We start from the raw sequence: 25,283 nt of genomic DNA on the forward strand, positions 1-25,283 counted from the left end.
AGCTTCACTCTGAGCCTAACGGAGGCGTGTGTGTGTAGTGTAGTGTGTATGCGAATGCTCGAAAAAATTACATAAAGAATGGGATTTAATATCCCCTATCCGTGGCATTCCGTAATTCTGAGTCGTACAAATTCAACGTCTCGTTAAAATATATCGCGTGGACGCAGTTATGTGCCGCGCCTTTAACCGCCGATATTGTTTGCTGTGCGAGTCAGTATTTTACGCACGCTTCGCTGGGATCTTGAGCCCATTGCCACACACGAACGCAGTCGCCCCTGCACATGAGCGAGCCGTCCAGCGTGACTCGGCCAAGCACATTGCTGCAGTCGCCAACGTTGTTCATTCAAGGGGGTTTAATTGTGGACGGTGATAATTGAAAAAAATGAATGGAAAACGGTTGGGTGGGTTAACGATCGCATTCTGCAGATTGCTGATTAGGCATTCAAATTTTAAATTGTCCGTTGAGCGTGCCTTTCAGAGCGCTGTTTGTCTCCATGGCTTCAGGGGGCCCTACCTCATCATCAGGGTTCCAATTACAGGGGAGCTCTTGAAAAAGACCTGAGCCCCCCCCCCCCCACCCCCAGTACACAATCTCAATTGCCACACCCCATCCCAGTTCCAGGATCTCGCATCAGACCCCCCCCAGCCCAAAGGGTGATTCGAACCCTGTTCACCGTGCTAAATTTCAGTTTTACTCAATTTTTCCTACATGTCATTTTTCTGGCTTTACTCTGCCCTTTTCTTTTATTGAGCATAGCGAGCCAGTTGGTCTGAAACTGGAGGGGCATTTCAAAGCCCTGAAACCAGGAGCTGCACCCAAAAAAAGATAAATTAGTTTAAAATCCACGCTACATTTAAGCGCAAATGATTTGGAAAACACCCTGGTGTGAGGTGCGCAGAGCAGAGCGGTTTTTTCTTTAATCTGGGAACAGCCAGGAGTGGCACTGCCAACCGAGAGCATTTAAACCCAGCAGGGGGCCAATATCTGGGGGCAAGGGAGAGATAGACACGCTTTGCAGGGGAAGCTGAATGTCTGCCGTCGCCCGCAATGTCAGGGAATACAGATTGGAGAGCGGCACGACTGCCCAGACCAATGGTGCCAGGATGTGGGGAGAGATGAGTGTAACTAATGGCTCTAAGGCTTCTGAAATGGACCACAGATGCAGTGGAAGGGGTTGTCCCTCAGGCTAAAGGCCGGGGGGGAGGGGGGGGGGGTTCAAATCCCAAGACGGGACACTGCTGTTGGGTCCTGTTGTGAAGTATCGCACCTGATTTACCCCAGAAGAACCCAGCTGTCTAAAATTTGCATGCTTTTACATGCATGCTCTCTCCAGGATATTTTGCTGCCAAAACACATTGATAATTACAGTTTATATATATTAATGTTTTTATGGTCATTTGTGCCAACAGCTTATGTTTTGTTTTGTTTTTTTGTTATTACTTTCCCCATAGACCATGAGTAAGTAGACGGGCAATTGACTTCCATTAATACCCACAGTCCAGAATCAGTGAACTTTGATTGAATCCCTGCGGCTAATATCAAAACAAACAAGGGAAATAACAGGCTGTTCAACCGCTTCTCTGTGATGAGAAACGACATAGAGAGAGCAGAATCATAATGAGGCAGAGTCGGATGTGGCTCACAGTCACAGAACACTTAAATGGTCGACAGCTTGTTAGATACATATGGGGGACATCTAAAGAGCTGTGAAACTCAAATCAATTGATCATAGCAGGCTCTTTGACTCTCAGTTTTCACCCCTTTAAAAATATGCTATGTATGTTTTGTGAACAAGCTTGTATTTATTTTGAGGCTTTTTCCAACTGTATTTGGCCACTACGTATATAGTTTAGCTATTCTCTCTACCAGTCTTCATCTGATGTGACTTAATGTTAAAGCAATCATGCAACTTTAAAATAATTTATTTCTTTTTGATGACATTCACTTCTAGTATGATACAGTCACAGTTGACTATAAAGGTCATTGAAAGATTGTGTTATTTTTTATTTTGTCCTAGTTCCACCTGTAGACCATTTAAATTCAGATACCACAGCCCCCCTAGGCTCAAAAAAGTAAAACAAATAATAAATAAAAATGTACTAATCGCACATTCTCACTTCATCATTGTATTCTGACTTAACACTTGTGTAGTTTACTTGGCTGTGGGACTTGGGATATAGCATGTGCGGAGAACATGCATGACTGACATTCAGAGAGAATGGTGTGTAATATGTGTGGGTGGGTGGTATTACAAAAGGATTGAAGGGGGGGTAACGTGGGAAGCCGTGGGCCACACTTGTTCCCAGCACCCAAAATATGTGGAGCCAGAGTGTTTCAAATAAAGTTCCCCTCCAGGGGCGCCGTTGCCAAGAGACGCACTTACGGCCTTGTGATTGGCAGGTGACATACCAGACATACCTGCCGTGGCCATGTGGTCCGTTGGGGGGGGGGGGGGGGGTCACCAGACTGTGGGAACACGGCAAGCCGGGCTCTTCAAGGTCACGTCCGTCATCGGCTCGGGGGATGGGGGGGGGGGGGGCGTTCTTTGCGCAGAAATGCACTAGTCAGCGTTAACGAGAATATCCCACGTCCCCACCGACCGCGGAGTGGTCTGTCACGGCTTTCGCTGCGTCAGGAGTCTTTGAGGTATGATTGACTCGTTTATGACGGCTGCCGTCTGTTCTTTACGGTCAATTAGTTAAATGCACTGTAACGGATACATTGCTTGAACAGTCTATAGTAAATATAATATGTATATTTAATTCTTTGGTAATTTGATGGCAAATTAAGGAATTGTTTGGATATATATGGATCTCATATCGCACATTTGGGTTTTGACATCTGTGGTATGTTGAAATCTGAGACCTTTTTCCACCATATTTTGCAGTATTTTTAGGAGGTTTCAGCCCAACACGTGAAAGTGTATACCAAAACAACATGAATGTATCTGACAGCTGCTAAAATGGTTTGCACACTGAATTATGACTTTGGCCTACAGCAGACATTACTTTCTAATGATGGGATTTGCTAAATGAACCAAAAGAGGCTAGAATTAAAAAAAAAACTGCAAAGTGTCTGAATGCTTCACAAGCCAAAACCTTTTTTTTTCTTGGGCATATTTCTTGTATATTCCGTAGGGTTTCACTGATTGATTCATATCCATATTATCTGAAAACATAAAAGGATAAATAAATGAAAATATAGCCTACTTAGACTGTGATTTTATAGCCATAAAAGCACCATACAGTATGTACAAAAAAATAATTCCTGTTAAACTATTTTTGCAGTAAACATTCTTGTTATTCTGTAGCTATGGGCCATGGAAATTGTCTGTTTCCGGAGTTGAATAAGCTGTCCTTTTGTCTCCCCTTGAGTCAAGGGTGTCCAGTTAAACCTTTCTCCTCCCTGCCACGTTGAAGATCAAATCCATGACTCTGCAATGTGCACCAGCTCTCACAAGTCTCACTGGTGTATCGTGTGCGAAGCTCCTGCAGCCGTGCGTGCACGCGTGTGTGTGCACGTGTGCGCGTTTGTGTGCAGTATCCTTTTCCCTGTAAAATATGGATGATATATTGTAGGTAGCGTTCAATAATTCACCACGAGTCTGTGTGTTTCAGTGGAACTGTCGACTGTGACTTCTGTGACAGGCACACGGCTGTTCTCTTGGTGTGGCGTCGTGCAGGCTCGCGTTTTACGATTGTCGATATTTTCCAGTAGCCCGTGCGTCACTCACTATCTCCTCAATATTCCTGTGACCTTGCGTGTTATGTGTGATTTCACAACGGTGTTATTTATTGAGGTATCTTAATAAAAATCGGAACCGAATGAGTCGGGAATGGCAGCAATCTTCTTGGGAGAGGCCGATCCTCAACGCTTAATGTGTGCGGAGATGAGAACGGGTCACTGGTGAGACGTTTTCCCCCTCGTTCTGACAGGTCGCATCGCTTGGCTTAAATGAGCTATTTAAGTGGCCGTTTGCAGTGCCTGCGTTTTGCATCTCGATGCGCAGCGTGGTCATGGTGCATTTGTGGCTTGGGATGTGAAGCAAAAAAAATTAAATAAATAATAATAAATGCTCTGGGAGGCAAATGTCAGAGAGATCTTTCACTGGAGCGCTCTCTCTCTCTGTTTCTCTCTCTCTCTGTATCTCTCTCCCTATCTCTATTTCTCTGTTTCTCTCTCTCTCTCTCTCTCCCTCTCTCTCTCTATTTCTCTCACTCTGTGTTTCTCTCTCTCTCTCTGTCTGTCTCTCTCTCTCTCTGTGTTTCTCTATCTCTCTCTCTCTCTCTCTCCCTCTCTCTCTCTGTGTTTCTCTATCTCTCTCTCTCTCTCTCTCTCTCTCTCCCTCTCTCTCTCTGTTTCTCTCTCTCTCTCTCTCTCTCTCTCTCTCTCTCTCTGTGTTTCTCTCTTGTTTTCTCCCTCGCATGCACATGCACACTCACTCACACAGTCCATTTCCTTCGCTGGCTGTAAACCCTCACTCTGCACTGAGCTCTTCCCAGCAGTTCCTATCGAAGTGGAGAGGGGCCGGAATCGCGGAGAGCAGCTTTTTGGGCCTGTGGGACACCAGATATTTTGGGAAGTCTTTGTGCCTTTTTTTGGGATGGTCTGGGCCTCTGCTGCAGGGTTACCTTTTCACGCCCATGTTCGCAGCCCCCCTTGACCCCATACCTTTCCCCGGATGAGGGGACAGATCCTGGAACAGGTGATTTAATCCGACCGGACGGACTGCTTTAATATTGACTGGGAGTGGGGCGAGGCGGGGTAGCGGGGAGGCCTTAGGGGCGGCATTTTCGTACGAAGCCGATTCCAGCCTACAAGCTTCCCGCGAACGGACCGGCGGGGGACGCTCGCCCGCAGGAGAGACGACACGGCGGCCAGACACACGAGCCACTGCAATGAGCCACCTGGGGGATCAGGCCCTGCCGTCGGTCTGTGGGAGGGTGCGCCGGGTTCCGCTGCTCCAGATATTGGCGGTAAGTGAGGGTTCCCTCCTGCCGCTGGCGCCATTTCGTGTCTGTGGTCCTTCTGCTTGCATGGATGGGGGCTCCCTTCCCCCTCCTCCCCTCCTCTGCCCTCGCCCCCCACCAGGATACGTCATTTTGGAGTTAGGTGATTACACCAGGTGGGGAATGAGACCTAGGAAAAGCTGCGCGCTCGACATTGCGGAACATACATTTCCTGTGGATTTGCAATTTCGCTGGTAAGTAGGTCATTGACCTGCCAACTGTCACAGATTTACCAGGAAGATCATGCGTGCTCCAAATGCCCGCGGTGTCTATTTATAGAGGAAAATAAAAGTCACTGGACTGTTTTCGGTAGAGCAAAATGTGCCCGTTTCCAATTCAAAATGTATGAATTTGAAGCAGGGTTACATTCTGAGGTATTTCATGCTTAACCATTGACGAGATGAAGGATATGGACTGTAGAGTTGTGTCTTCCACAGTCATGATCAGATCTGATGCTCGAGGAAAGGGAGGACTAAGAATTATTCTCTGTCGTTCTGTTCACCCAAACCCCAGACCAAGGGCTCTTTTGAGTATGTTGTCCCAGTCGTTAAAAGCTGTGAGAAAACAAGCTAGCACTGTGAAGTAGGGTTGTCAAATTAGGGTTGAAATGAAAACCTACAGGACTGTAGGTCTCCAGAAACTGGGTTGGGCAGCCCTGCTTTACGGAGACACAGATGAGCGGTTGGGGAACCCTTCCTTTCTTCTGTGGACGTGCCGCTACCTCCATTTACTTTCCAGCTTAGAAGCCTTAACTGTTAGCCTACCTCTGGCCCCTACATCTCATTGGTGCTCCATATGTCCCTCGCATCTCCAACTGACTCGGCAACACCCAATCAGTGTTCAGCGTTCTCCTATAGATAGACATCTCGCTGACTTATTACATTGACCGCGTTCCAACGACCCTGCCCGTATTCGTCAGCTTTACATAATATAGCTAGAGGTCACAGGGCTGTGACTGTGGCCCATTTTTTATTAGAATTCTAGCCTTTAGCTTTCCTGCGTGTGGAGATTTTTTTTTTTTAACCAAAGCTGTATTATTTGCTGCCTTAGATATAGAGTATGTCAGTTTCTGCACGCTGAACTTTATATTCTTTGCTGGAGATCTGGAGACAGTACCTATTTAGTTTTCATAATGCAAAAATCCTGTGCTTATCTTTGTAAAGAAGGTTAAGCCAGATGAGCCAGTCATGGTTGCAATTCAAAAACCATTATTGCATTTTCTTTTTTAAACAAGGATAAGCTTACCTTACACTCATAATCCTATTTGTATTATCTTGTATTGGACGTATAGAATTTTACAAATGGAACAACTGCCATATATTGTGTATTTAGATCAAATCTGAGTCTTGGAAACAATACAGAATACGCACTATTCTGTTCACATTGAATTGTTCTTTGTGGCCGTATTCAGATTTTCTTTTGTAGTATTACCTAAATATAGGCAACTTCTTTATCCCTAAGTTTTACAGTAGTGTTACTTAAATCATTCACAACGATGGCTTTTTTATTGCATTATTTTGTGTTAATTGTGTGTATGCATGATTGGGATAAAAGAAAAGCACCAATACCTGATGATAAATCATATACTGACGCGGCTTGCCGTTACACGGGGGGGCACTGCGATGTCAGGGCGGGAGCAGATGTCGCCGTGGTTTCCGGTCAGAAGTTCAGTTGGAAACGAGCGGCCCCCCGCGCTCCCCGTAGCGTGTCCTAATGTTCCGCAGCTGCGATCTGGGTCTGTGGGACAGGGACGGGGAAGGGGACGGGGACGGGGACGGGGTCGGGATGAAAAGGGAAGCGGGAATGATAAATTGACTCTGCCCTCATTCCGCTGGGTGGGCCCGGCTGGTTTTTTTTTTTTTTTTTTTTTTTCGACAGGCTTTTCGGCAGCGTTTCCTTCCCCGGGATGCCAGATATTAAGGTCAGATAATTCGGGGCCGAGTGGGAACGCTGTTTAACCTGATTATGCGGCCCTGCGCGTACATGATGAATGTAGGTGGTTAGCAGACGTGGGTTTTACCTTTATCTAAACGCAGTTCACTTTGTCCGCAACTTGAGTTGACTGAGTTAGGAATTTAAGTAAATTTTCCTAATTTACCCCTGACATAGCATTTTCACTTGTTTTCAGCGAGCACTGATTAGTGTGTGTTAGTGTAAAAAAAAAAAAAAAAAAGGAACTTCTTTTGTGTGTGAACCTGTGTGTGTTTGGTCTAGGCTGTGAGCACAGTGATAAGCCCTTCTGAATAACCATATCTGGCATATCAGTAAATTAACCTTTTTCATTGACGTTGATAAATGACTCCTGTTCTGTTTATGGCAGTTTTGTGTGTCCCGTAGTTCTCCCGTAGTGCCGTTGTTTAAAAAACACGGGACAATTCCCGTTTGGACCTCTTACAAGTCCGGTGCCCCCAATTGATATGCCACACACAGTCTGCAAATGAACACACAGTATCTATCTCAGCCAGAATCACGGTATTACCATCCCAGTATGAACAGCTGAAGTAGTTGATAGCTATTACATCTTCGATAGCAGTAGAGTCCTCTGATCTCTGATGATAGGTATTCATTTAATGAGGTGTGGGAGGGAAAAACTGAATTGATCCATTAACAAAAATTCAACTCCACTCAGATGTTTTGGTTCTTGGATACAAACAGTAATCCAAACCCACTAATACTACATTCATCCTTTGTCCTTTTTTTTTTTTTTTTGGATAATGCAGCTATTGTGATAGCCAATCAGTGACACAGGGTCCTGTAAAAAAAAAAAAAAAGTGTTCTAATTGAATTGCAGCCTCTTTGCTCTGTAATTTTAAATTTATGACAGCACATTTATATGAGGAGCTCCCCTTTAATGGGCCAAATCCACTCTGTGTCCTGATTGGAGACTGTTGGAAAGCAAGACGCACAATAGAACCCTTGTTCGTGCCCTGGGGAGAGCTTTTAGCCTGGAGCATGCACACGTTTTGAGACAAAAGATCCACCTGCCTTCGTGTTTTTTTTTAGCTTAGGGGGATGGCCTGGGCCCATTATGCAAACCTGTGACTCCTGTTACAGCAAGCTGCGATCATCTCCGTAATGTTTCCCCAAAAAGTCCAGCCATTTTCTGCTGTCTGTGCAATGATAAGTGCACAGACAGCAGTGTGTGTGTGTGTGTCTGCATGTGTACGAGTGTGTGTGCACACGTGTGTATCTGTGTGTGTGTGTGCGTGCGTGTGTGCGTGTGTGCGTGCGCGTGTGCGTGCGCGTGCGCGTGCGCGTGTGCGTGTGCGTGTGCGTGTGCGTGTGCGTGTGCGTGTGCGTGTGCGTGTGCGTGTGCGTGTGCGTGCGAGTGTGTGTGTGTTTTGTTCTTGCGTCGGTGGGCCTGCGGTTTCTCTGCTTTTGTCTCGGAAGCTGTGGCTGCTGGTCTGTGATCTACTTTGACGCCTGTAGGAACGTTATCAACATTTATAGCTGCATCATGGGCAGAAAGCTTAGCAGTTTCGTTTTAATATTGGCTCCAGGCATGCGAACACTGAGTAGGACTCATTTAGAGAGAAATGTATTATTGATTATTATTGTTTATTTTTTTTCTCTCTCAGGCACAGACATACACTGACCATCTAAGCGCAGTCATACACCTGGTCATTTCTCTGAAATAAGTCCAATATCATAATTCAGTTTTCATATGCCTTCTGTGGCACAATAATAACTGCAGAGAGCATAAATGCTAATTTAGCGCTTTGAGCTGAGCAGCATGTTAATGTGGTGTTTATTTCCAGGGGACTGACACCGTTAGTCCAGCCTGTCATGAGCATTTGTTGTCAAGGCGATGCATGTTTTTTTTTTTTTCCTCTTCTTCTTCTTTTACCTCCAAAATGGGGGTAAAGAACACCCAATTCCCCAGGCACATTTATGTAAGAGATAGGCCATGAGGATGCGCTGACCTTTTGATTCACACCCGCTGTTCACGATGGATGACATCAGCGAACTCACAAAGTCACAAAGTCACAGAGAGTAGTCTCTGTGTGGAATAGCTTGCCAGGTCATGTAGTAGAAACCAGAAACGATACGGTTTATAATGTGTTTGATACCATTACAAGCACAAGATACCATCTAGTTTGTAGGTAAACAGTGAGCACTAGGGTAACCTTAGAGGTTGGGCTGAATGGCCTATTCTTGTCATTATGTTATGTTATGTTTTGTTTTATGTTTTTATGTTGTGTTGTGTTATATTGTTGACCTTGTGCATATGCAGTTGAGAATGTATTACAGTAATTTACTTATTTTCATTTGCAAATCCAATTTCGTGTCAATTTGATTGCAAATCTCACTCAAAGCACTTCCTGTAATATCATTGTGGATGTACACTGTCCAACAATGGGACGTACACGCCTTTCTATAACAAGAATCACAATAACGACATCTAATTTCTGCACATCTTGTTCTCATTTTAGTGAGATTCCGTACGACTGACATCCTGGTTCGGCAGGTAGCCTCTTCTTTGAATGCTGTATGTGATATGCACATACTGAGGCATGGAATTGTGGGAAATGAAGTACGTGTGAGCAGGATGGATTGAGGAACTGTCATCTGAAATCGAAGAATCGTTAACACAGAAAATGATGATGAAATATGCTTGTTCCAACTGTTATTCCAGTAAATTGCCTATACCAAATGATCTGAGAGGATTTGTTTCCAACAGGCTCTGTATGATATACCCCCTTATTTCATCACACAGGAACAGAGGTGAATAATCCAGGGTCAGAAAGTAAAAGTCCTCCCCTGTATTTTGTTCCAATCAGCTAGATTTTCTAATTAGCACAATTCTTCTGCCAGGAGGTAGAACTAATTGGTGAAATCTGGCTGGCTGAGTTCATGTGGATGATTGAAACACATGGCAGGACTATTACTTTCTGACCCCTGGACTTTCCGCCTCTGCAGAGGAAATCTTAAATCACGTAGTTTTTGGACTACCATTTTGCGTCCTTTTAGTCTCCATGATATATCCAGGGCTGAGGCTTTTGTTCTGTTCTCCATTGACACTGCTGAGTTACAGTGTTAAACCGCATTTATAAACGGATAATGTGTAACTTATTCATTATTCATCAGTAGATAAATCACATTAAAAGTGATAGGCTTATGGCTCTCAGTGATTTTTTTGAAACTCTTCACAGTTGACATAAATGCGATGAGCACTCCCCTCCCCCCCCCCCCCCCCCAAAACATCAATAGGCCCCTGCGGTCGTCAACTGCTTGAATTATATGTTAGGGGCGGGCAGCCTTTTGACCCCTTAACCATTGTTCCTGATGTCAGTGGTCAGTGATAGGCTTTGTATTTGATCGTGGCGGTCAATGATTACCATTCGGGTTCAGGCGGCGGTGGTCATCAGGCTAACGTGCTCTGTGCGCTAGCTCTCGTATGCACCCAAGCAGCTGGGCAGCAGCAGACCAAAGGGGAGGGAATTCTGGGCCGGGCACCCCCGGGGGCAGATCTGGTCAGATGATGAGCTGGAGGTCACCAACCTGCTCCCTCATGCACAGGAGGCACCGTCCTGTTTGTCAAAGCCGCAATGACTCTCTAACAGTTGAGCTTTCCATTGCTGGTAAGAGCACGGATGTGTCCTGAAAACAGCCTAAAGGCTTGTTTGTATGCTTTTGCCCTTTTTTGCAAAAGGTGGATACTGTTATAGGACCAGTGTTGTCGGGCAGATTCTACACCGTTGAACAGTAATGCTTATACTGCACTGCTGCACACCCATTACTCCACTGTTCTTCAGCCCTTGAAGGGGGAAAAAAATGGGACCCCTGTTCCCGAAACGCATGGAACGAAATGCATGTCTTCCTTGTTTCAGTCTACTTTGAGGCTGTTTCACCTGCTCTATGTGCAATTGGTCAGTTATGATAATGTGATTTCTTGTCTTGTTAAGCATTTCATGAAAATGACCTGTAGTGTACAGCATTATAAAGGTTTTCTCGGGGGGCAAAAAAATCAAGACTGAGACTTTAGTGTAACTGATCTTGACCCGGTGGTAAGATGACTGAAGTTTAAATTCTTCTTTTTAGAGCAAGGCATTGCTCACCTCCAGTTGACAGTTGTGTTTCGTTTTAGTGCCTTTAATTAGGCACTCGGGACCAAGGCTAATTTGTTGCTGTGGTCCTGCAGTAGGCCGAAGTATCGAAAGCCAATGAGGAATGCTCTTCCAGATTGGAAAGCCAATGAGGAATGCTCTTCCAGATTGGAAAGCCAATGAGGAATGCTCTTCCAGATTGGGATTGAGTAACCTGTACTTGAGATGCTCTGTTGCTGGCTATACACTTGCCATTTGGTTTTGTTACTGCTCTTTTACAGCAATGTCATTTTCTGAGAAGGTTAATTCCAACATTTCTGACAAATAAAATAGTGAAATCACTGCAGCCAAATGGTTTTCTGTGTGTTTTGGGGTGCAGTGTATTGCACGAGTAAAGGTGTCAGATTTGTAATCTGTAATCTGTAATCACAATGCTGTAGGTTACCTTGGGTAAATATCCAAAGTTAGCCATGGATATGTAAACTATTAATAAGTAGTTTTTACTAATGTTTGCAGAAAAGACACCCTCCCAGGATGAGTTTTCATTACAGTGGAGGGTTGGGAGGAGGACACCTGGCAGGGCCACTCCAGGGTATTGGGGATCAATGCTGAGCCGAGTTAATGTCATCACAGCGGTCTGGGTATTGACAGCGTGAATGGGGAACAATGATGAAAGCTGGCTGTTTTCCATTTCCCAGGGTGCACTGCTTTTAGGGCGCCGTGACTTATTCGCGCATAAGTGGTCGGGTGCAATAAATCGGTTTCATAAATCACGGCCCGCGCGCGCGCGTGACAGATGTGTATTCAGAGCGTCGAGAGCGCGAGGCTTTCATCGCTGGGCTTCAGCATTGATTTGAGGTTGCTGATTTCATTATGAAGATCATATTTTGTGGGAAACCGTGTGACAGCTGTTGTGGTTGGAAGCGGCAACGCAACCATGAAGGCCGGAAACTAATCAGGAGTTTGTGCCTTCCAAAAAAATATAAAAACATTAATAAATGAAAATATATAAATTTGCTTTCACATATATTGCATATTCTGTGCAATATATGGAATAATATATTGTGAAGTGTGGCCCTGACTGTCCAATCAAGATGCCTGATTCACTGCCTTTAAGATTGCGTTTGTGAATCCACCCCAGCACTTTTTCTCCTGTGCTTGTGGGACGGTATCAATGTTGTTTGCTACCAGCATAATCCAGTTCTACATTTTGTTTGGCCGGTGCTGTGCATGGCTGTCCGAAACACGTCAAGCGTGTTTTTTAAGACGAGGTTCCACTGACAGGTGACACTGGAAAGGTGCTGTCATAGAGCTGTGGGTACAGTGTATGTGTCTCTAAGCGTTTTAATGTGCAGTTACTGTGGCACCCAACACCCACCGAGTTTGATGGCTGGCGTTCAGAATAGCTGTAATTAGGTCTCTGTTGGGTAGAAGGGAGGAGTTATGGGCAGAACCAGAATAACTGGTGAGCACATGTTGAATATGCCATCTCTGCATTTAATAATAATAATAATAATAATAATAATAATAATTGCTTTATTTATAGAGCACTATTCAAGCAAAAAAGTTAAAACATGTATATGAGAAAACATGAAAACCTAGCAAACAGCAAATTATCCGTTAGCAAGTAACACCAAAACAAGTAACAAAATTGTACAAAAACAAAAGGGAGTAAAACAAATATCCAGATAGGCAGAATAAAATTAATAATACACCTCGACGTTGTCCACAGGACACCTCAGCTCAGAAGAGATTCCCCTGACGTTCACACAGCGGGCGCGACTGAGTGACAGCTAGGCTGTGTGTCAGTGAGCCGACGGCACGCTGGACACCGGGGAACCCGTTCTCGTCCAGGAACTGCTGCATATTCTGATCCGGCCTGGCGGGGTGCACTGAGATTTTATGCGGGACGTTTTGTGGTCAAGCTCGACGTAACCCGGCGATGGACAGGACTCTGATGGCTGCTTTTGGGCATGTCCGAAAGTGACCCTGGGGGGGGGAGTCTTTCGGCGTTCTGTCGCGGGGCAAAATCTGCATATGAAATGTGCGAATTTGATGTGCCCAAATTATGAACGTTACGAAGAAAATATTAATAACTAGTGAAGTTAAAACCCTTAGCCTCACTGGATCGTGGATGTGGCCCGGGAGTGTGTAGACGTTTCTGGAAATACACATGTGTGACACGGGGGGAAACTACTGCTCACGACCAACGCAACCCCAAATTTCACTGAAATTTAACAGGTTGGACAGCTTCCACAAGCTGCGTTTATCACACAGTGATTCCCATTGCTATCTCACGTAGGGCATCAGCGAGGCCTCCAGAGCTCAGCCTCTTACATTTTTTAAACCATTGCTAAATGCGTTATGCTAATGTGTCCAAGCAATTTATGGAGTACTTGCATTTCAATCATATTAATGTTTGATACTCTGTAAGCAGCAAACATTTATTTTTTCATTTTAAATATTTAATTTTTGGTCAGAATATGCATTATTTAGCGTTGTCATTTAAATGCATATCACATCTTGAAAAATGCTGTTTGAGTGTGATGTTTAGTTCGGATGTAAGACGTCAAAAAAAATAATCCATGTTAAATAATTCATCATAATAATAATTCAGTCATATTTGGAATACCATAGGGATCCGGCTCAATTCTAATGATATTTTTTTCAAAGAAAACTGCAGGGGCAAAATACAGGAAGTGTGCTTGGTTTGAAGTATCACACAGTCATCACTTTCACTGTTTGAGCCGAAAAACAATTATCTGGAGAAATGTTCTTAGAAAAGGACAAAAGGACAATGAGATACTCATTGGCCTATTAATTGCTTAAGTTATGAATGCATATTGTCCATATAAACTGTGATTGTAAAAGGGTCTGATCTTGACTTAAAACTGAACAGTTTTCCCCAAATGACGAATTATTTCATCCTCTATTGTAGGTTTATAACTTTATATCTCAAACCAGATTTTCTCATATTAGCTTGCAGTAAAAGTTACCTCAAAAACATTAGGTTTTTTGTGCAAGGTGAGGCCATTTTTCTAGAGCCCTGTTGATGTCTCCACATCTGGCTTTTCATCACAGCCTGAGATGATGGCAAATGTACAATACAGGCAATCTGTCTGGAAGGCGTGTAAATTCATGGTGGCTAAAACTATACATTCCTTAGAGGCCACAATTTGTCAAACTTCAAAATGTTATGGACGAAACTTAGTTGGAAAAAAGTGTAATTGCAATTAAATAAAATTGTGTGTGTGTGGGGGTGGGTCTAATTACTAACAAGAAAAAACATCATAATTCATTGCTTTGAATACCTTGGAGTTGATAGTTAAAGTGTTTTTGATTAATGTTTAACAGGGACTTCACTTCAATCACATACAGTGACGTACTCATGTTCATACAGTATCTGACCTTCTGTGAAACAATTCTGACCACATGGGTTTTTAATTTTTTCAATACATGTAAAAGAAAATAAATATATTTTATACTGTATATTATACTAGCAGAAGACAGTTGATTACATTGAAAATACAAAATACCCTTACTGCGATAAAAAAAAAAAAACATGCAGACGCTGCAAACAGAGATTGCATTCCCTTGCCACAAAGGTGTCACAGTGTGTTTTAATTTTTTACCATTTATCCTCACCGCGGATCGAAGGCAAGGCACTGAAAGTGCCGTAAACATGGCTGTGTCCATCGACAAAATAATCAATCACTGGTGATGATTAAATCTTTCATGCGGATATGTACAGACCACCACAGAGGCCCCACCAGTAACGACACACTGAGTTAGAATCAGCTGCTTATTGGAATCAAATCATAAAGTGCAAATGGCCTTCTTAGGAGGGGGGGAAAGCACTAATATTTTATCTCTTATAATAAAAAATAAGACATTAATGGTCCGTTCTTGCGGTTCGCATTTAGAAAGGATCGAAGCGGTGTTTTCATGCAAGTGAAATAGAATCGTGCGTGTTTGTGTTCTGCGTGATTGCTTAATGAATAATTCTAACTCACTTCAGCTATTTCATTGTTCACTTGAAAAGCATGCATTTAGATTTATTTTAATGCATTTTTCATGAGCATGTTTCCATAATAACTAGCATCTTGATAATAAAAGGAACACTTTGGCTTGTTCGGCTGCATTATTCGTTTGGTATGATGTGTAATGTTTTCAGTGTGATGGAAAGCCGATCTGTGTTGTGTTCCAAAGCTGGCGTTATGTGCATATGAATTGATTCCATCTCATTTGGCATCAGAAAGGGAGCCTGGAGTCTGTTTTCGGACATCTGGCTTTTCTCGTCACACACAATAAACACTTCAGACCTGGTTTAGACACCGCTGTGATGTAAATTTTCAAATCGTAAATGAGTGTGTGTTGCTTTAAAAGAAGAAGAAGAAGAAAAAAGGTTCCCATTGACAAAAGCTCAGCATTTAGACAGGCCTTTACACACAAATGTAATTTTTGTACATCTTGAGCTGAAAAAGTTGGCTGAAACTTTCCTTCACCACAGTTTAGGTTGGTTTTGCCCTCACTGATGGGTGGAGAGAAATGGCAGGAACAGGACAGTGGACAAAATTTTTTTTGGGGGGGGGGGGGGGCATGCACTCAAAGTAAAATAGTGCAGCGGTGGTGTGCGTCTGCGTGCGCTGGTGTCTGCACATGCCTGGACAGGAGAGACGCGCAAACGGCGTCCCGTCACCTGCGATCCACCCACCTGTGTCCTTCATTCAGGCCTCGCTTGGGTCCCGGGCCTTTGTGACAGAGCACCTCTGAGCAGCTGCAGTGACTTTGACCCCTGACCTCAGTCTGTCCTGAGGCACGCTCCTCTGCCTCCACATCTGCAGAGCATGTGAGTCGAGAGAGAGGGAGAGGGAGAGGGAGGGAGAGAGAGGGGGAGAGAGAGAGAGAGAGGGAGAGAGAGGGAGGGAGAGAGGGGGAGAGAGAGGGAGGGGGAGAGAGAGGGGGAGAGAGAGGGGGGGGAGAGAGAGGGGGATGGGGAGAGAGGGAGTGAGGGAGGGAGAGAGATAGAGGGAGGGAGGGGGAGAGATAGAGAGAGAGAGGGAGAGAGAGAGGGGGAGAGAGAGAGGGAGGGGGAGAGAGAGGGGGAGAGAGAGAGGGAGGGAGAGGGAGGGAGAGAGGGGGAGAGAGAGAGAGGGGGAGAGCGAGAGAGAGAGAGGGAGGGAGAGGGAGGGAGAGAGGGAGAGAGAGAGAGAGAGAGAGAGAGAGAGAGAGAGAGAGAGAGAGAGAGAGAGAGAGAGAGAGAGAGAGAGAGAGAGAGAGAGAGAGAGAGAGAGAGAGAGAGAGAGAGAGGGAGGGAGGGAGGGAGGGAGGGAGGGAGGGAGGGAGGGAGGGAGGGAGGGAGAGAGAGAGAGAGAGGGAGGGAGGGAGGGAGGGAGAGAGAGGGAGGGAGAGGGAGAGAGCGTTGAATCAATATGTCAGGTTAAACGCTGAAAAACTAATAAACCCTAAGCAAAGACAAATACATGGAGAAATTCTGGAGAACCATTTCCAAAAAAAAAAAAACGTGCCATGTGTTCTCTACTTTCATCCGGAACTATATGCAGACATAGAGGTCATTTGAGTTAAGGCTGAATTTCAGCTTGAGTGGATTGTCAGAATTATCACCTAGAATCATAGAATTTGGTCAGACAGCGATGTGTTTTACTGTCGTCTGGCATGGTATGGCTATAGTAAAACACTTCACTTTAACTTTATTTGACTGGTGGGGAGTGCGGGCTTGGGTGGGGGAAATGCATGCCTTGCCAATTCACTTTTAGAGCGCAGCGAAAAGAGAATTAAAAAAACAGCGAATGTACTGTAGCTGAAGTCCCGTCCTCGTGTTTAAACTCACTACATATACTGTACTCCCAGCACAATATCTCTGAAGTGGATGATTCCCCAAAATTTTGTAAAGGTACAGACATTGACACCACCTGACTGCGTTACCGTAGGTGAATGACCATCCTACCCATCAGTATTTTAGCTCACGTGGAGTGCGGAACTCTGCAGGCGGCATGGGGTTCTGTTGACCGTCTCCAGGGTAGGAACTTCGCCTCATGCGGTCACGAGGGTGCCAGTTGATCAGTTTACAGCTCTGGATATGAACGTGTTCTCATCTGGCACCTCATGACTAGCGTTAGGTGGGTATCCATTTTTCCCCATCAGCACTTTAGCTCGCGTGGAGTCCGGAACTCTGCAGACGGTTCTGTCGACTCTTCTCCAGGTTAGGAACCAACTCCTCATGCGATCATGCGGTGCCAGTTTGATCAGTTTGCAGTTAATAATATATGTTCTGTAATGTGTTCTGGATATGAATGTGTTCTTATCTGGCACCTCATGACTAGCGTTAGGTGAGGTTCCAGCCCGTCCGCACTTCAGCTCATGCGGAGTCTGGAACTCTTCAGGCGGAATGGGGGTTCTGTCTGCTCTCTCCAGACTCTCCTGAAAACCTCCAGAAGCTTCTTTCGCTCCCTCTAGTCTAGTTCTCTCTTCCTCTTTCACTTGCCATCTGTGACTTCCTTTCATTTTTTGAGCAGGTCGTTGTTCTGGGTTTTGGTATTTCCGTTCTTCTGTTTTTTTTTTTTTCCCTGCGGGTTTTAAAAATCATCTCACCTGGTGTAAACGCACCTGATCCAACCCCCCCGTTGATCACTGTGCACTCACAGCTGGCCCCCAGAAACCCGTAAAGCCTGAACCTAAAATTTTCCTCAGTCTCAAACTCCTGGTTTTAGATTGGAAATACTGGAACCAGTGGCAAGGAAGGTCAACACTAAAATGCTTTTTTTGGCACCCTTGCTTTTTTAGCTGCAGATTTCTAATTTTCCCTCTTTACAAATGCATTCGATGAAAGAAGTACAAGTCCACAGTGGACTCATTGAGTCCAATCCTTGAGTCAAAATGTGTGATTCATATGTGTTTGTTTTACTTTTTTTTTTATTACACAGTGAGCAAATTTGCTTCTGTTTTTACTCTGGGATGAATGCCCAGTGTATACAGATGCAGAGGCCATTTGAGTTTAAGGCTGAATCTCAGCCTGAGTAGATTGTCTGAATGATCACAATGGTGGTCCCAGTTTGCATCATACTGGGACCCATTCCAGGAAAAAAAAACTGACCGCATTGCTTTCAGTATGACAGTTAGTCCGGATTTACTCAATCTTAGGAATGCTATTGGAAAAAATTGGAAACGCAGCAACATTTTGTGCGTGCTTTACGCATTTAAACTGAGTTTAGGGAAAAGAAAACAGAGCGTCAAGAACTATTCCTTAGAGCTCTCATTACAGGGATGATGTCCAGTGCTGTTCCCTGAGGATAAAAATTGAGAAAGAACATTCACACACATTATGTGTACTTACAAACGTGTTTCTTGGTAGAACTAAATGATCTTTTCCATTTGGCCATTTGGCATTGCTTTACACTTCTTAACTTATTGCAGGTATCATAGATCCACAAACTTGGGTGCTAGATTTTTTATACCTGGAATGTAGATTATGTGAATGTTTTGGATAAGTATTTTGAATGTCAGGAAGGGCATGTCTGGTGTAGGCCAATGCATTTTTGCTGTATCTTTTGAAATTAATAATTTTTCCCATCTAGTTACTGTACCACACTGTGTAATGTTAAAACCAGATAGCCACATACAAATTCTTAATTGTTTTATGAAATACTTTCTGTCAGAGGTTTCTGCAATAATTTCAAGACATAAATAATTTATTTTTTTTTAGATAAGAAATAATACATGACTTATTTCTGAATTTGTAGGTATGGGCTACGTTTTGACTTGCTGGCATGTTGCCTGCAGTGTTGCAGTGACGTACAGTAAATACATTTTCGATAGCGGCGGCTAATTTAAGACCGGGTTCCTCTGTTATTCCGAAGCATCCTGGGTTTTTGGCAGGCGTTATGGACTCATGCAGGCTAAGGGTGTTGGGCCTTTGCCAGATCATGCTGGCACAAAGGACTCCCCCACTGACAAATCACACACAATCGCCATAGTAACTCCCACCTCATTATGGGAAATATCCGTCCCGTCCCCCCCCCTTTAGATGCAAGAATAAATCTATCCAGGAAACAAGGGAGGGTTTGTTGTAGGGGTAAGACGTGGGGGACAGATGCGGGGTGTGGATGGGGTCCACTGGAGGTTGTGAGGATTTGGGAAAGACGTTGACCTGTGTTGTGTAGGCTAAACCCGGACATAAAGCCGATCGATCTGACTGAAGTCAGGCGCACGTGTGCAAAATGCGAGATTGAGACACGGCCTTCTGACCAGCATTGTGTTGGTTGTAATCCATTGAGGTCTATGTTGGAGTAGGTAATACGTTGGAAAAACTGCAAGCACATACCAAGACACATACAGAAACAGAAACACAAAAACCCATACATGTATAGGTAGATGAATACCTGCTGGTATAGGTAGACGAATAGGTGGAGACCTGACTACAAAATGGCATCTTCCATCAACGGTCCTCCGTTCTTAACATATGAGCTCACTATGTAAATGAATTTTCCAAAATGCCTTTGCAGCTTCTGGAGAGGAAGGACTGGCGTTCCCTTTGGGTGACTAGTGATTGCTCTGTCCCTCCTGGGGAAAGCAGCTTTCTGTTTGGAAATCCTTTTATTCACACTCCTCCTTTAGTTTAGTATTTTGGACGGGTTGGCTTTGTCCTTCTCTCCCGTCTCTGTCAAGTCATCAAGTTCAGCCTGGCGCACAGACGAGCAGTCTTTGGGGGGTGAAGAGGTCGTGACCTTGTCTGTGTCTCCTCAATCCCAGAATTCAAAGGGGCATCGGCAGCTGACCTGCCTCCCAAGTCTGACGTTGCCATTGTGGGCGAAGAGCCGTATCACAAATGCGGTTGGTTTTTTTTTTGGAATTGCAACCCCAACCATGACCTGTGCCCTACACCTGTTTATCCCTGCAGATAAACCATTTCAATAAAAGCAAGTTCAACTATAGGTTGATTTAGACTGGAATTAGTTGTACTGCTAGTGAGCAATCAGTGGCTAATCAGAGCTGGAAATGTTGAACAAAATCACTTGTTTTTTTTTGCAAGTACTTCCCATCATATTAATTGTTAGTTAGAGGTCTTGCTCCCCCCCTCCCCCACACCTCCCTTTGTAGACCAGACTAATCCTGACAGCCATTTTACTGCTTCGGTTTTTGTTCAATTCCATTGAAAGAGAAACAAGGGGCTTAAGTATGGGGGAATTTTTTGATTGGATGTAGAAATCCCTTTTATTTCACCCTGGTAAAGATCAGCAGTTTTGTTTGTGCTTGTTCCTTTTTCCATAAACTTAAAATATATATATATATATATATATATATATATATATATATAATTACAGCCTATAATAAAATAAAATGATCTTTGCAACATAAAGCACTGATGATTAACTCCAAACCTCATTTTCCACACCCATTTGAGAAAACAGGACATGATGTATCTCTTGGATAGCATTAATATGCATGGGAGGATGATTATGGTTAGAGAAATATGCGCAAATAAAACATCTTTTATTATTTCCTTTTCTGGCCATGAATTTGATTCCCGAATTAGACATTTATGTGCAGGCGAGTGCGTCTGCCTGCGGGTATTGTACAGTATATGTGTTCAGGGGGCGTCTAGGGGGTTGGGGTTGGGGTTGGGGGCGGGGGAGGGGGTGTCATTTCTGCCCATCACTGCGGGGACTGCAGCAACGGGATGGCAGCCCATTTTAAAATTTAATAAAAACCCGGAGTCCACACTGCGCGCGTGCACCGGTGCTGTGGCTGATAGTGGAATGGATGCATGTTTGTCCTCTCAACCTTGCTCAAGTATTGGGTAAACATGTCTGAAAGCATTTGGTAATTGCCCATATGTACGTGCACACACGCGCACACACACACACAGACACACAGACACAAATACCCACAGAGACACACGGACACAGACACACACACAGAAACAGACTCACGCACATGCGCACACACACACACACACACACACACACACAGAAACAAATACCCACAGAGACACACACACACATGGACACAGACACACTCACATACACATGGAGACACACACACACATACTTGCACAGACACAAACACATGCACACACACCAACTCAAACAGCCCACACAGACACAAGTGCACACAAAGCTACCCCATCTACTCATAATCAGTTCACGGAAATTCTGTGAAATTATAAACACGGTGTTATAAGGAGGAAACTGAACATCCAGTCAAATCGCAGGTTCGTGTCCTTAGTGAGACTCTGTCATTGTAGCCGTGAGTTAATTCCGCAAATGTTCAACACATAAAAAATCTAAATGGATTGTATGAGAGAGTAAGCTGTAATGTATAATCCTGGATAAGTGTACTTACCGTTTACATAATACTACTACTAATAATAATAATAATCTCTGTTTATTTTGCATGTAGTTGAACTGAAACGACCTGGTATCTTGTTAAAAACGTCAAAGCCAGTTTGCAGAGGCCCAGCACTTCCAGTAAAGCGCACATTTATTTCGGCTCGACAGGTCCATTGATTCTGGCACCGCAGAGCGGTTTCTCGGTCTGTGTTCTGCTTACTGTATTTCCTTTGTTTGCTGACCCGTACCGAAGGGACTCGGCGAGAAAGACAGAAACTTGGTCTTACACCAAGTTTTTTACGTTTAAGTTCCCCCTCAGTCAAAATTAATGAAGCATGTCCCCTCTTTTGTCACGATTTGACGTATTGATCACAGTGGGTCTCATGCGCGGTGTGTGAAGTTTTGGCAACTCTGCTCGGCCTTAATGGTCATTAAGTGTGTGGATTAGACTCTCCTCTCGACTGGAGACCGTGACCTCCCTCCAATCCTCAGATGGCGTTTTGGGTACTCGTACTGAAAATTTTGTGCGAGGACAGTGGCACGATTGTTTGGAACCGCCATCAACTCGGTCTTTCAAAAGATACACAGCCTACAGTACACATTGCAGTTCTTCAGTTGGTGCATTGCGTCATGTGCTGATGATCATATTTTATTTTATACTGAAGGTGTTTACATCAGCCTAAAGGGAGTGTTGTTTAACGCATGGAAAACGGTTCCTCTAATGCGTACATCCCCTACAGTCAGGTTTTTAGTACTACGAACGGGAAAGGGTAACGGCAAATTTAAGCTGATTTCTAACTGATGTGGAAGGGCAGAATCGAGCCATTTCCCTGCTTTTAGACATGAGAACGAGGCTTGTTTTTTTTGTTTTCGTGGGTGACATGCCGAACGTTATTCCGTACGGTAACCCAGGTTTTGGGCGGCTCTGCGTGCCCCCTGACCTTCACGCGGCGTGACCTTGCCTGGCATCTCCACAGGACTGCTGGGGCCGCTCACTGTGTTCCTATGGTGCCCTGGCACCTTTTTTGCCAGGGCTGGGTCTCCGTTGAACCGAGGGGCTAAAGGGCTAAAGGGCTAATAGCTTCAGGCCCAAACGCTCAGATATAATCCCCTGTGATGCAGAGGAAGAGTGAGTCGGGGACAGTCTCTGTAAGTGCTGGCATCAGAGAGAGGTAAATGGACTGCATTTATATAGCGCTTTTATCCAAAGCGCTTTACAATTGATGCCTCTCATTCGCCAGAGCAGTTAGGGGTTAGGGGTTAGGTGTCTTGCTCAAGGACACTTCGACACGGCCAGGGCGGGGTTTGAACCGGCAACCCTCCGACTGCCAGACAATCGGTCTTACCTCCTGAGCTATGTCGCCCCGAGAGATGGTGAGAGAGGATTGAGACGGGGAAAGAGAGGGACGATGGCGTGGTGCACTTTGTAATCAGGTTTACCTTCCTTTTCTACTGCTGAAAGTGGTGATGCGTATACACCATAGAAAGTTAGCCTACACATTCCAGGTGTGTGCACTGAAATTTGTTCTTGACATGCAATCAGCAAGTTAATTAGATGCAATATCAGTTGTATTTTCCTCTGGTTACAGAGCTTGCTCACTTAATCTTACTCTTAAATTAAGTATGATCCTGAAATGTCTTTGTGACTTGCTCACATACTATGTGTGGATTCAGAGCTCTTGTTCTCAAATTGATGCCTATAGGAATTACTATGCTGTGTTTTTTTTCCCTGAAATTCATATTATTGAAGATAAATCATAAATTGAAGAGCTATGACAAGAGTCTGTCATGTTGAACTGTGGTTTAAACAAAAGATACATCACTTGCATTTGGGGAAAAAAATGGAATGAATTATGGAACTATATTCAGCGTAAACAAAACCGATTTATTTTATTTTATATGGTCCATTGTCTATGCATATACTGTTTTCTAGCATTGTACAGACAGCTGCTTTGAATACATGCTGTCTCCAGTGAGCCGTCTGTCGAGGCATGTCTGCAAAGAGCAGATCATTAAGCACAAAACAATAGAAATATGCTGCACGTCAGCTTTTGTAATATTCTCGGCAACCCCTCTCTGGGCTCTCAAAGCAGCGGAACAGCAGGAGATTCCGGAAGCAGGAAGCTGAGTTCTCCCTTGACTTTGAACTGCTGGCTTGAAATTGAGTCTGATTGTATTGGACTTGGTTCCAACCATCCAAACGGAAACATCGCAAATCATTTAATCTTAGTTTCTGGACAGAACACGCCAATTAAGGATCCACACTGAAATCAATGAGAAAATGAAAATCATAAGGATTTTTGTGGTGACTAATTGTGTTATTTTTAAACCTGTGCTCATTCTTTTGCAAGGCTAACAAGGCAACCAACCCTGTTCCTACAGATAAAACTACGCCTTTATTTTTTTTCTTTTTGTCTCCAAGTCTGTGAATTATTAGTCAAACAACCTTGACCCACTGGGCCGTTTGGACAAATCAAGCCTTAATTGTAATGAATTTAGCAGTGGGATGCTGCGTAAATCACGGGGAAGTGCTAGGCCTGCGTTGGCTACATCTGCAGTCAGTCATCGTAAATCTTCTGCGGAAAAGCACTGCTAATTTTAGCTGGCGCTGGGGCTGAGATTAAATGAGCAGCAACAGGTTTATTAATTGAAACCTTTTTTTAGGTGTGAGGTCACAAATGTGTGATTAGAATGGTCTTAACTCAACATTCTAATGCTGATGTAACAATCACTGGTAATTTAAAGCAGTGGACTTCCAGACCACTGACTTAACATTCTAGGAAACCTGCTCTTAAAAGGGTCAGCTAACTTTAATGGAAAAGTTTTAAATAAAAAGTTTCACTTAGCAACTCTATGGCTTCGGTGTCAGAAAATAGTAAACACTTAAACATGACATATGGCATAAATATTTAATTAAGGACAAAGTGAATTAAAAGTGCATTGTTGACTGGTTGAACCACCGCCCCAGGGCCTTCTAAAAATGTCCACATGTGGGTTCATTTTGTATTAAACATAATTATTATTATTTATTGGTACTAATTTCGGCACACTGATCTTTTCTTGACAGGAATACATGGATTCTAACAAGTGCGTTGAGGAGCTGCTCAAACAGCTGGAGGAGGAACAGCTTCACGTGAGAAGGCAAGTGGAAAATGAAACTGTGAAGAAATGTTTGACCCTGTTGGGTGGTTGGCTGCATTAACTGCCACTTTTCAATGGAGGTAAACCAGGCCCGGTCATATCTTGAAGCACGTATTTGCGGAGCTCGGTGGAAAGGCTCAAAAATGAAGGGCATAATGTGTAAAGGCAGCCTTTATGTGGCTGGGGTGGGGTGGGGGGGCTTCTCATCGATTTGTTTCTGGGAAGATTAAATGGAAACAAAGACAAAGTGGACAGAAGAGATGATCTGGGTGCGGGTCACAGTGACCCGGGTGCGGGTCAGAGTGACCCGGGCCCAGGGCGGCCCGGCGCTTAACCCGACAAATAAAGTGTCACATAGCGGAGGGGAAAAGGAGACGATTTAAAAAAAAAACTTTCGCTCTTTTGTGTCTCGCTTTACATCTCAATGGAGTTCGGGGTTGCCCTGTCCACGGTCCATTTTCCCCCTCAGTGAGCAGGGGGGCCCCCGGGGCCTTGGTCAGAAATGGGCGTGGCCGAGGCTGGTGATCGGAGACTTTGCCTTGTCTCACAGAGAAAAAGGTCCTTCTTCAGTCAGACCTCGTGTTGTAGCTCAGGGATGGCCTGCTGATCTCACTGTGTGCATGTATTTGTGGGTCCTTTGCCATGGCCATAGCTTTCTTTTTACTAGGTTGGCTGATATTTGTGGGGAAAAAAGGAGGGAAATGGAATTATCTAGAAAAAAGGTTCCCAAAGGCTA

General features: G+C 44.3%; 1 protein-coding gene across 4 annotated transcripts in view; it reads left to right on the forward strand.

Annotated features, from left to right (window-relative positions):
• Positions 1-25,283, forward strand: part of LOC118222531 (nck-associated protein 5-like) — a 153,458-nt gene that overhangs the window by 12,031 nt on the left and 116,144 nt on the right. For 2 of the 4 annotated variants that reach the window (XM_035408184.1, XM_035408185.1), the window contains exons 1-2: positions 4,863-4,977; positions 24,474-24,547. In XM_035408184.1, coding sequence (XP_035264075.1) covers positions 4,900-4,977; positions 24,474-24,547 — 152 coding nt within the window. In that variant the 5' untranslated portion in view covers positions 4,863-4,899. Of the gene's footprint in view, positions 1-4,862; positions 4,978-24,473; positions 24,548-25,283 lie in introns of those variants that run through there. The other 2 variants (XM_035408186.1, XM_035408187.1) reach the window with 1 other exon arrangement.

Source organism: Anguilla anguilla, chromosome 3 (assembly GCF_013347855.1).
Source record: "Anguilla anguilla isolate fAngAng1 chromosome 3, fAngAng1.pri, whole genome shotgun sequence".
Lineage (NCBI taxonomy): Eukaryota > Metazoa > Chordata > Actinopteri > Anguilliformes > Anguillidae > Anguilla > Anguilla anguilla.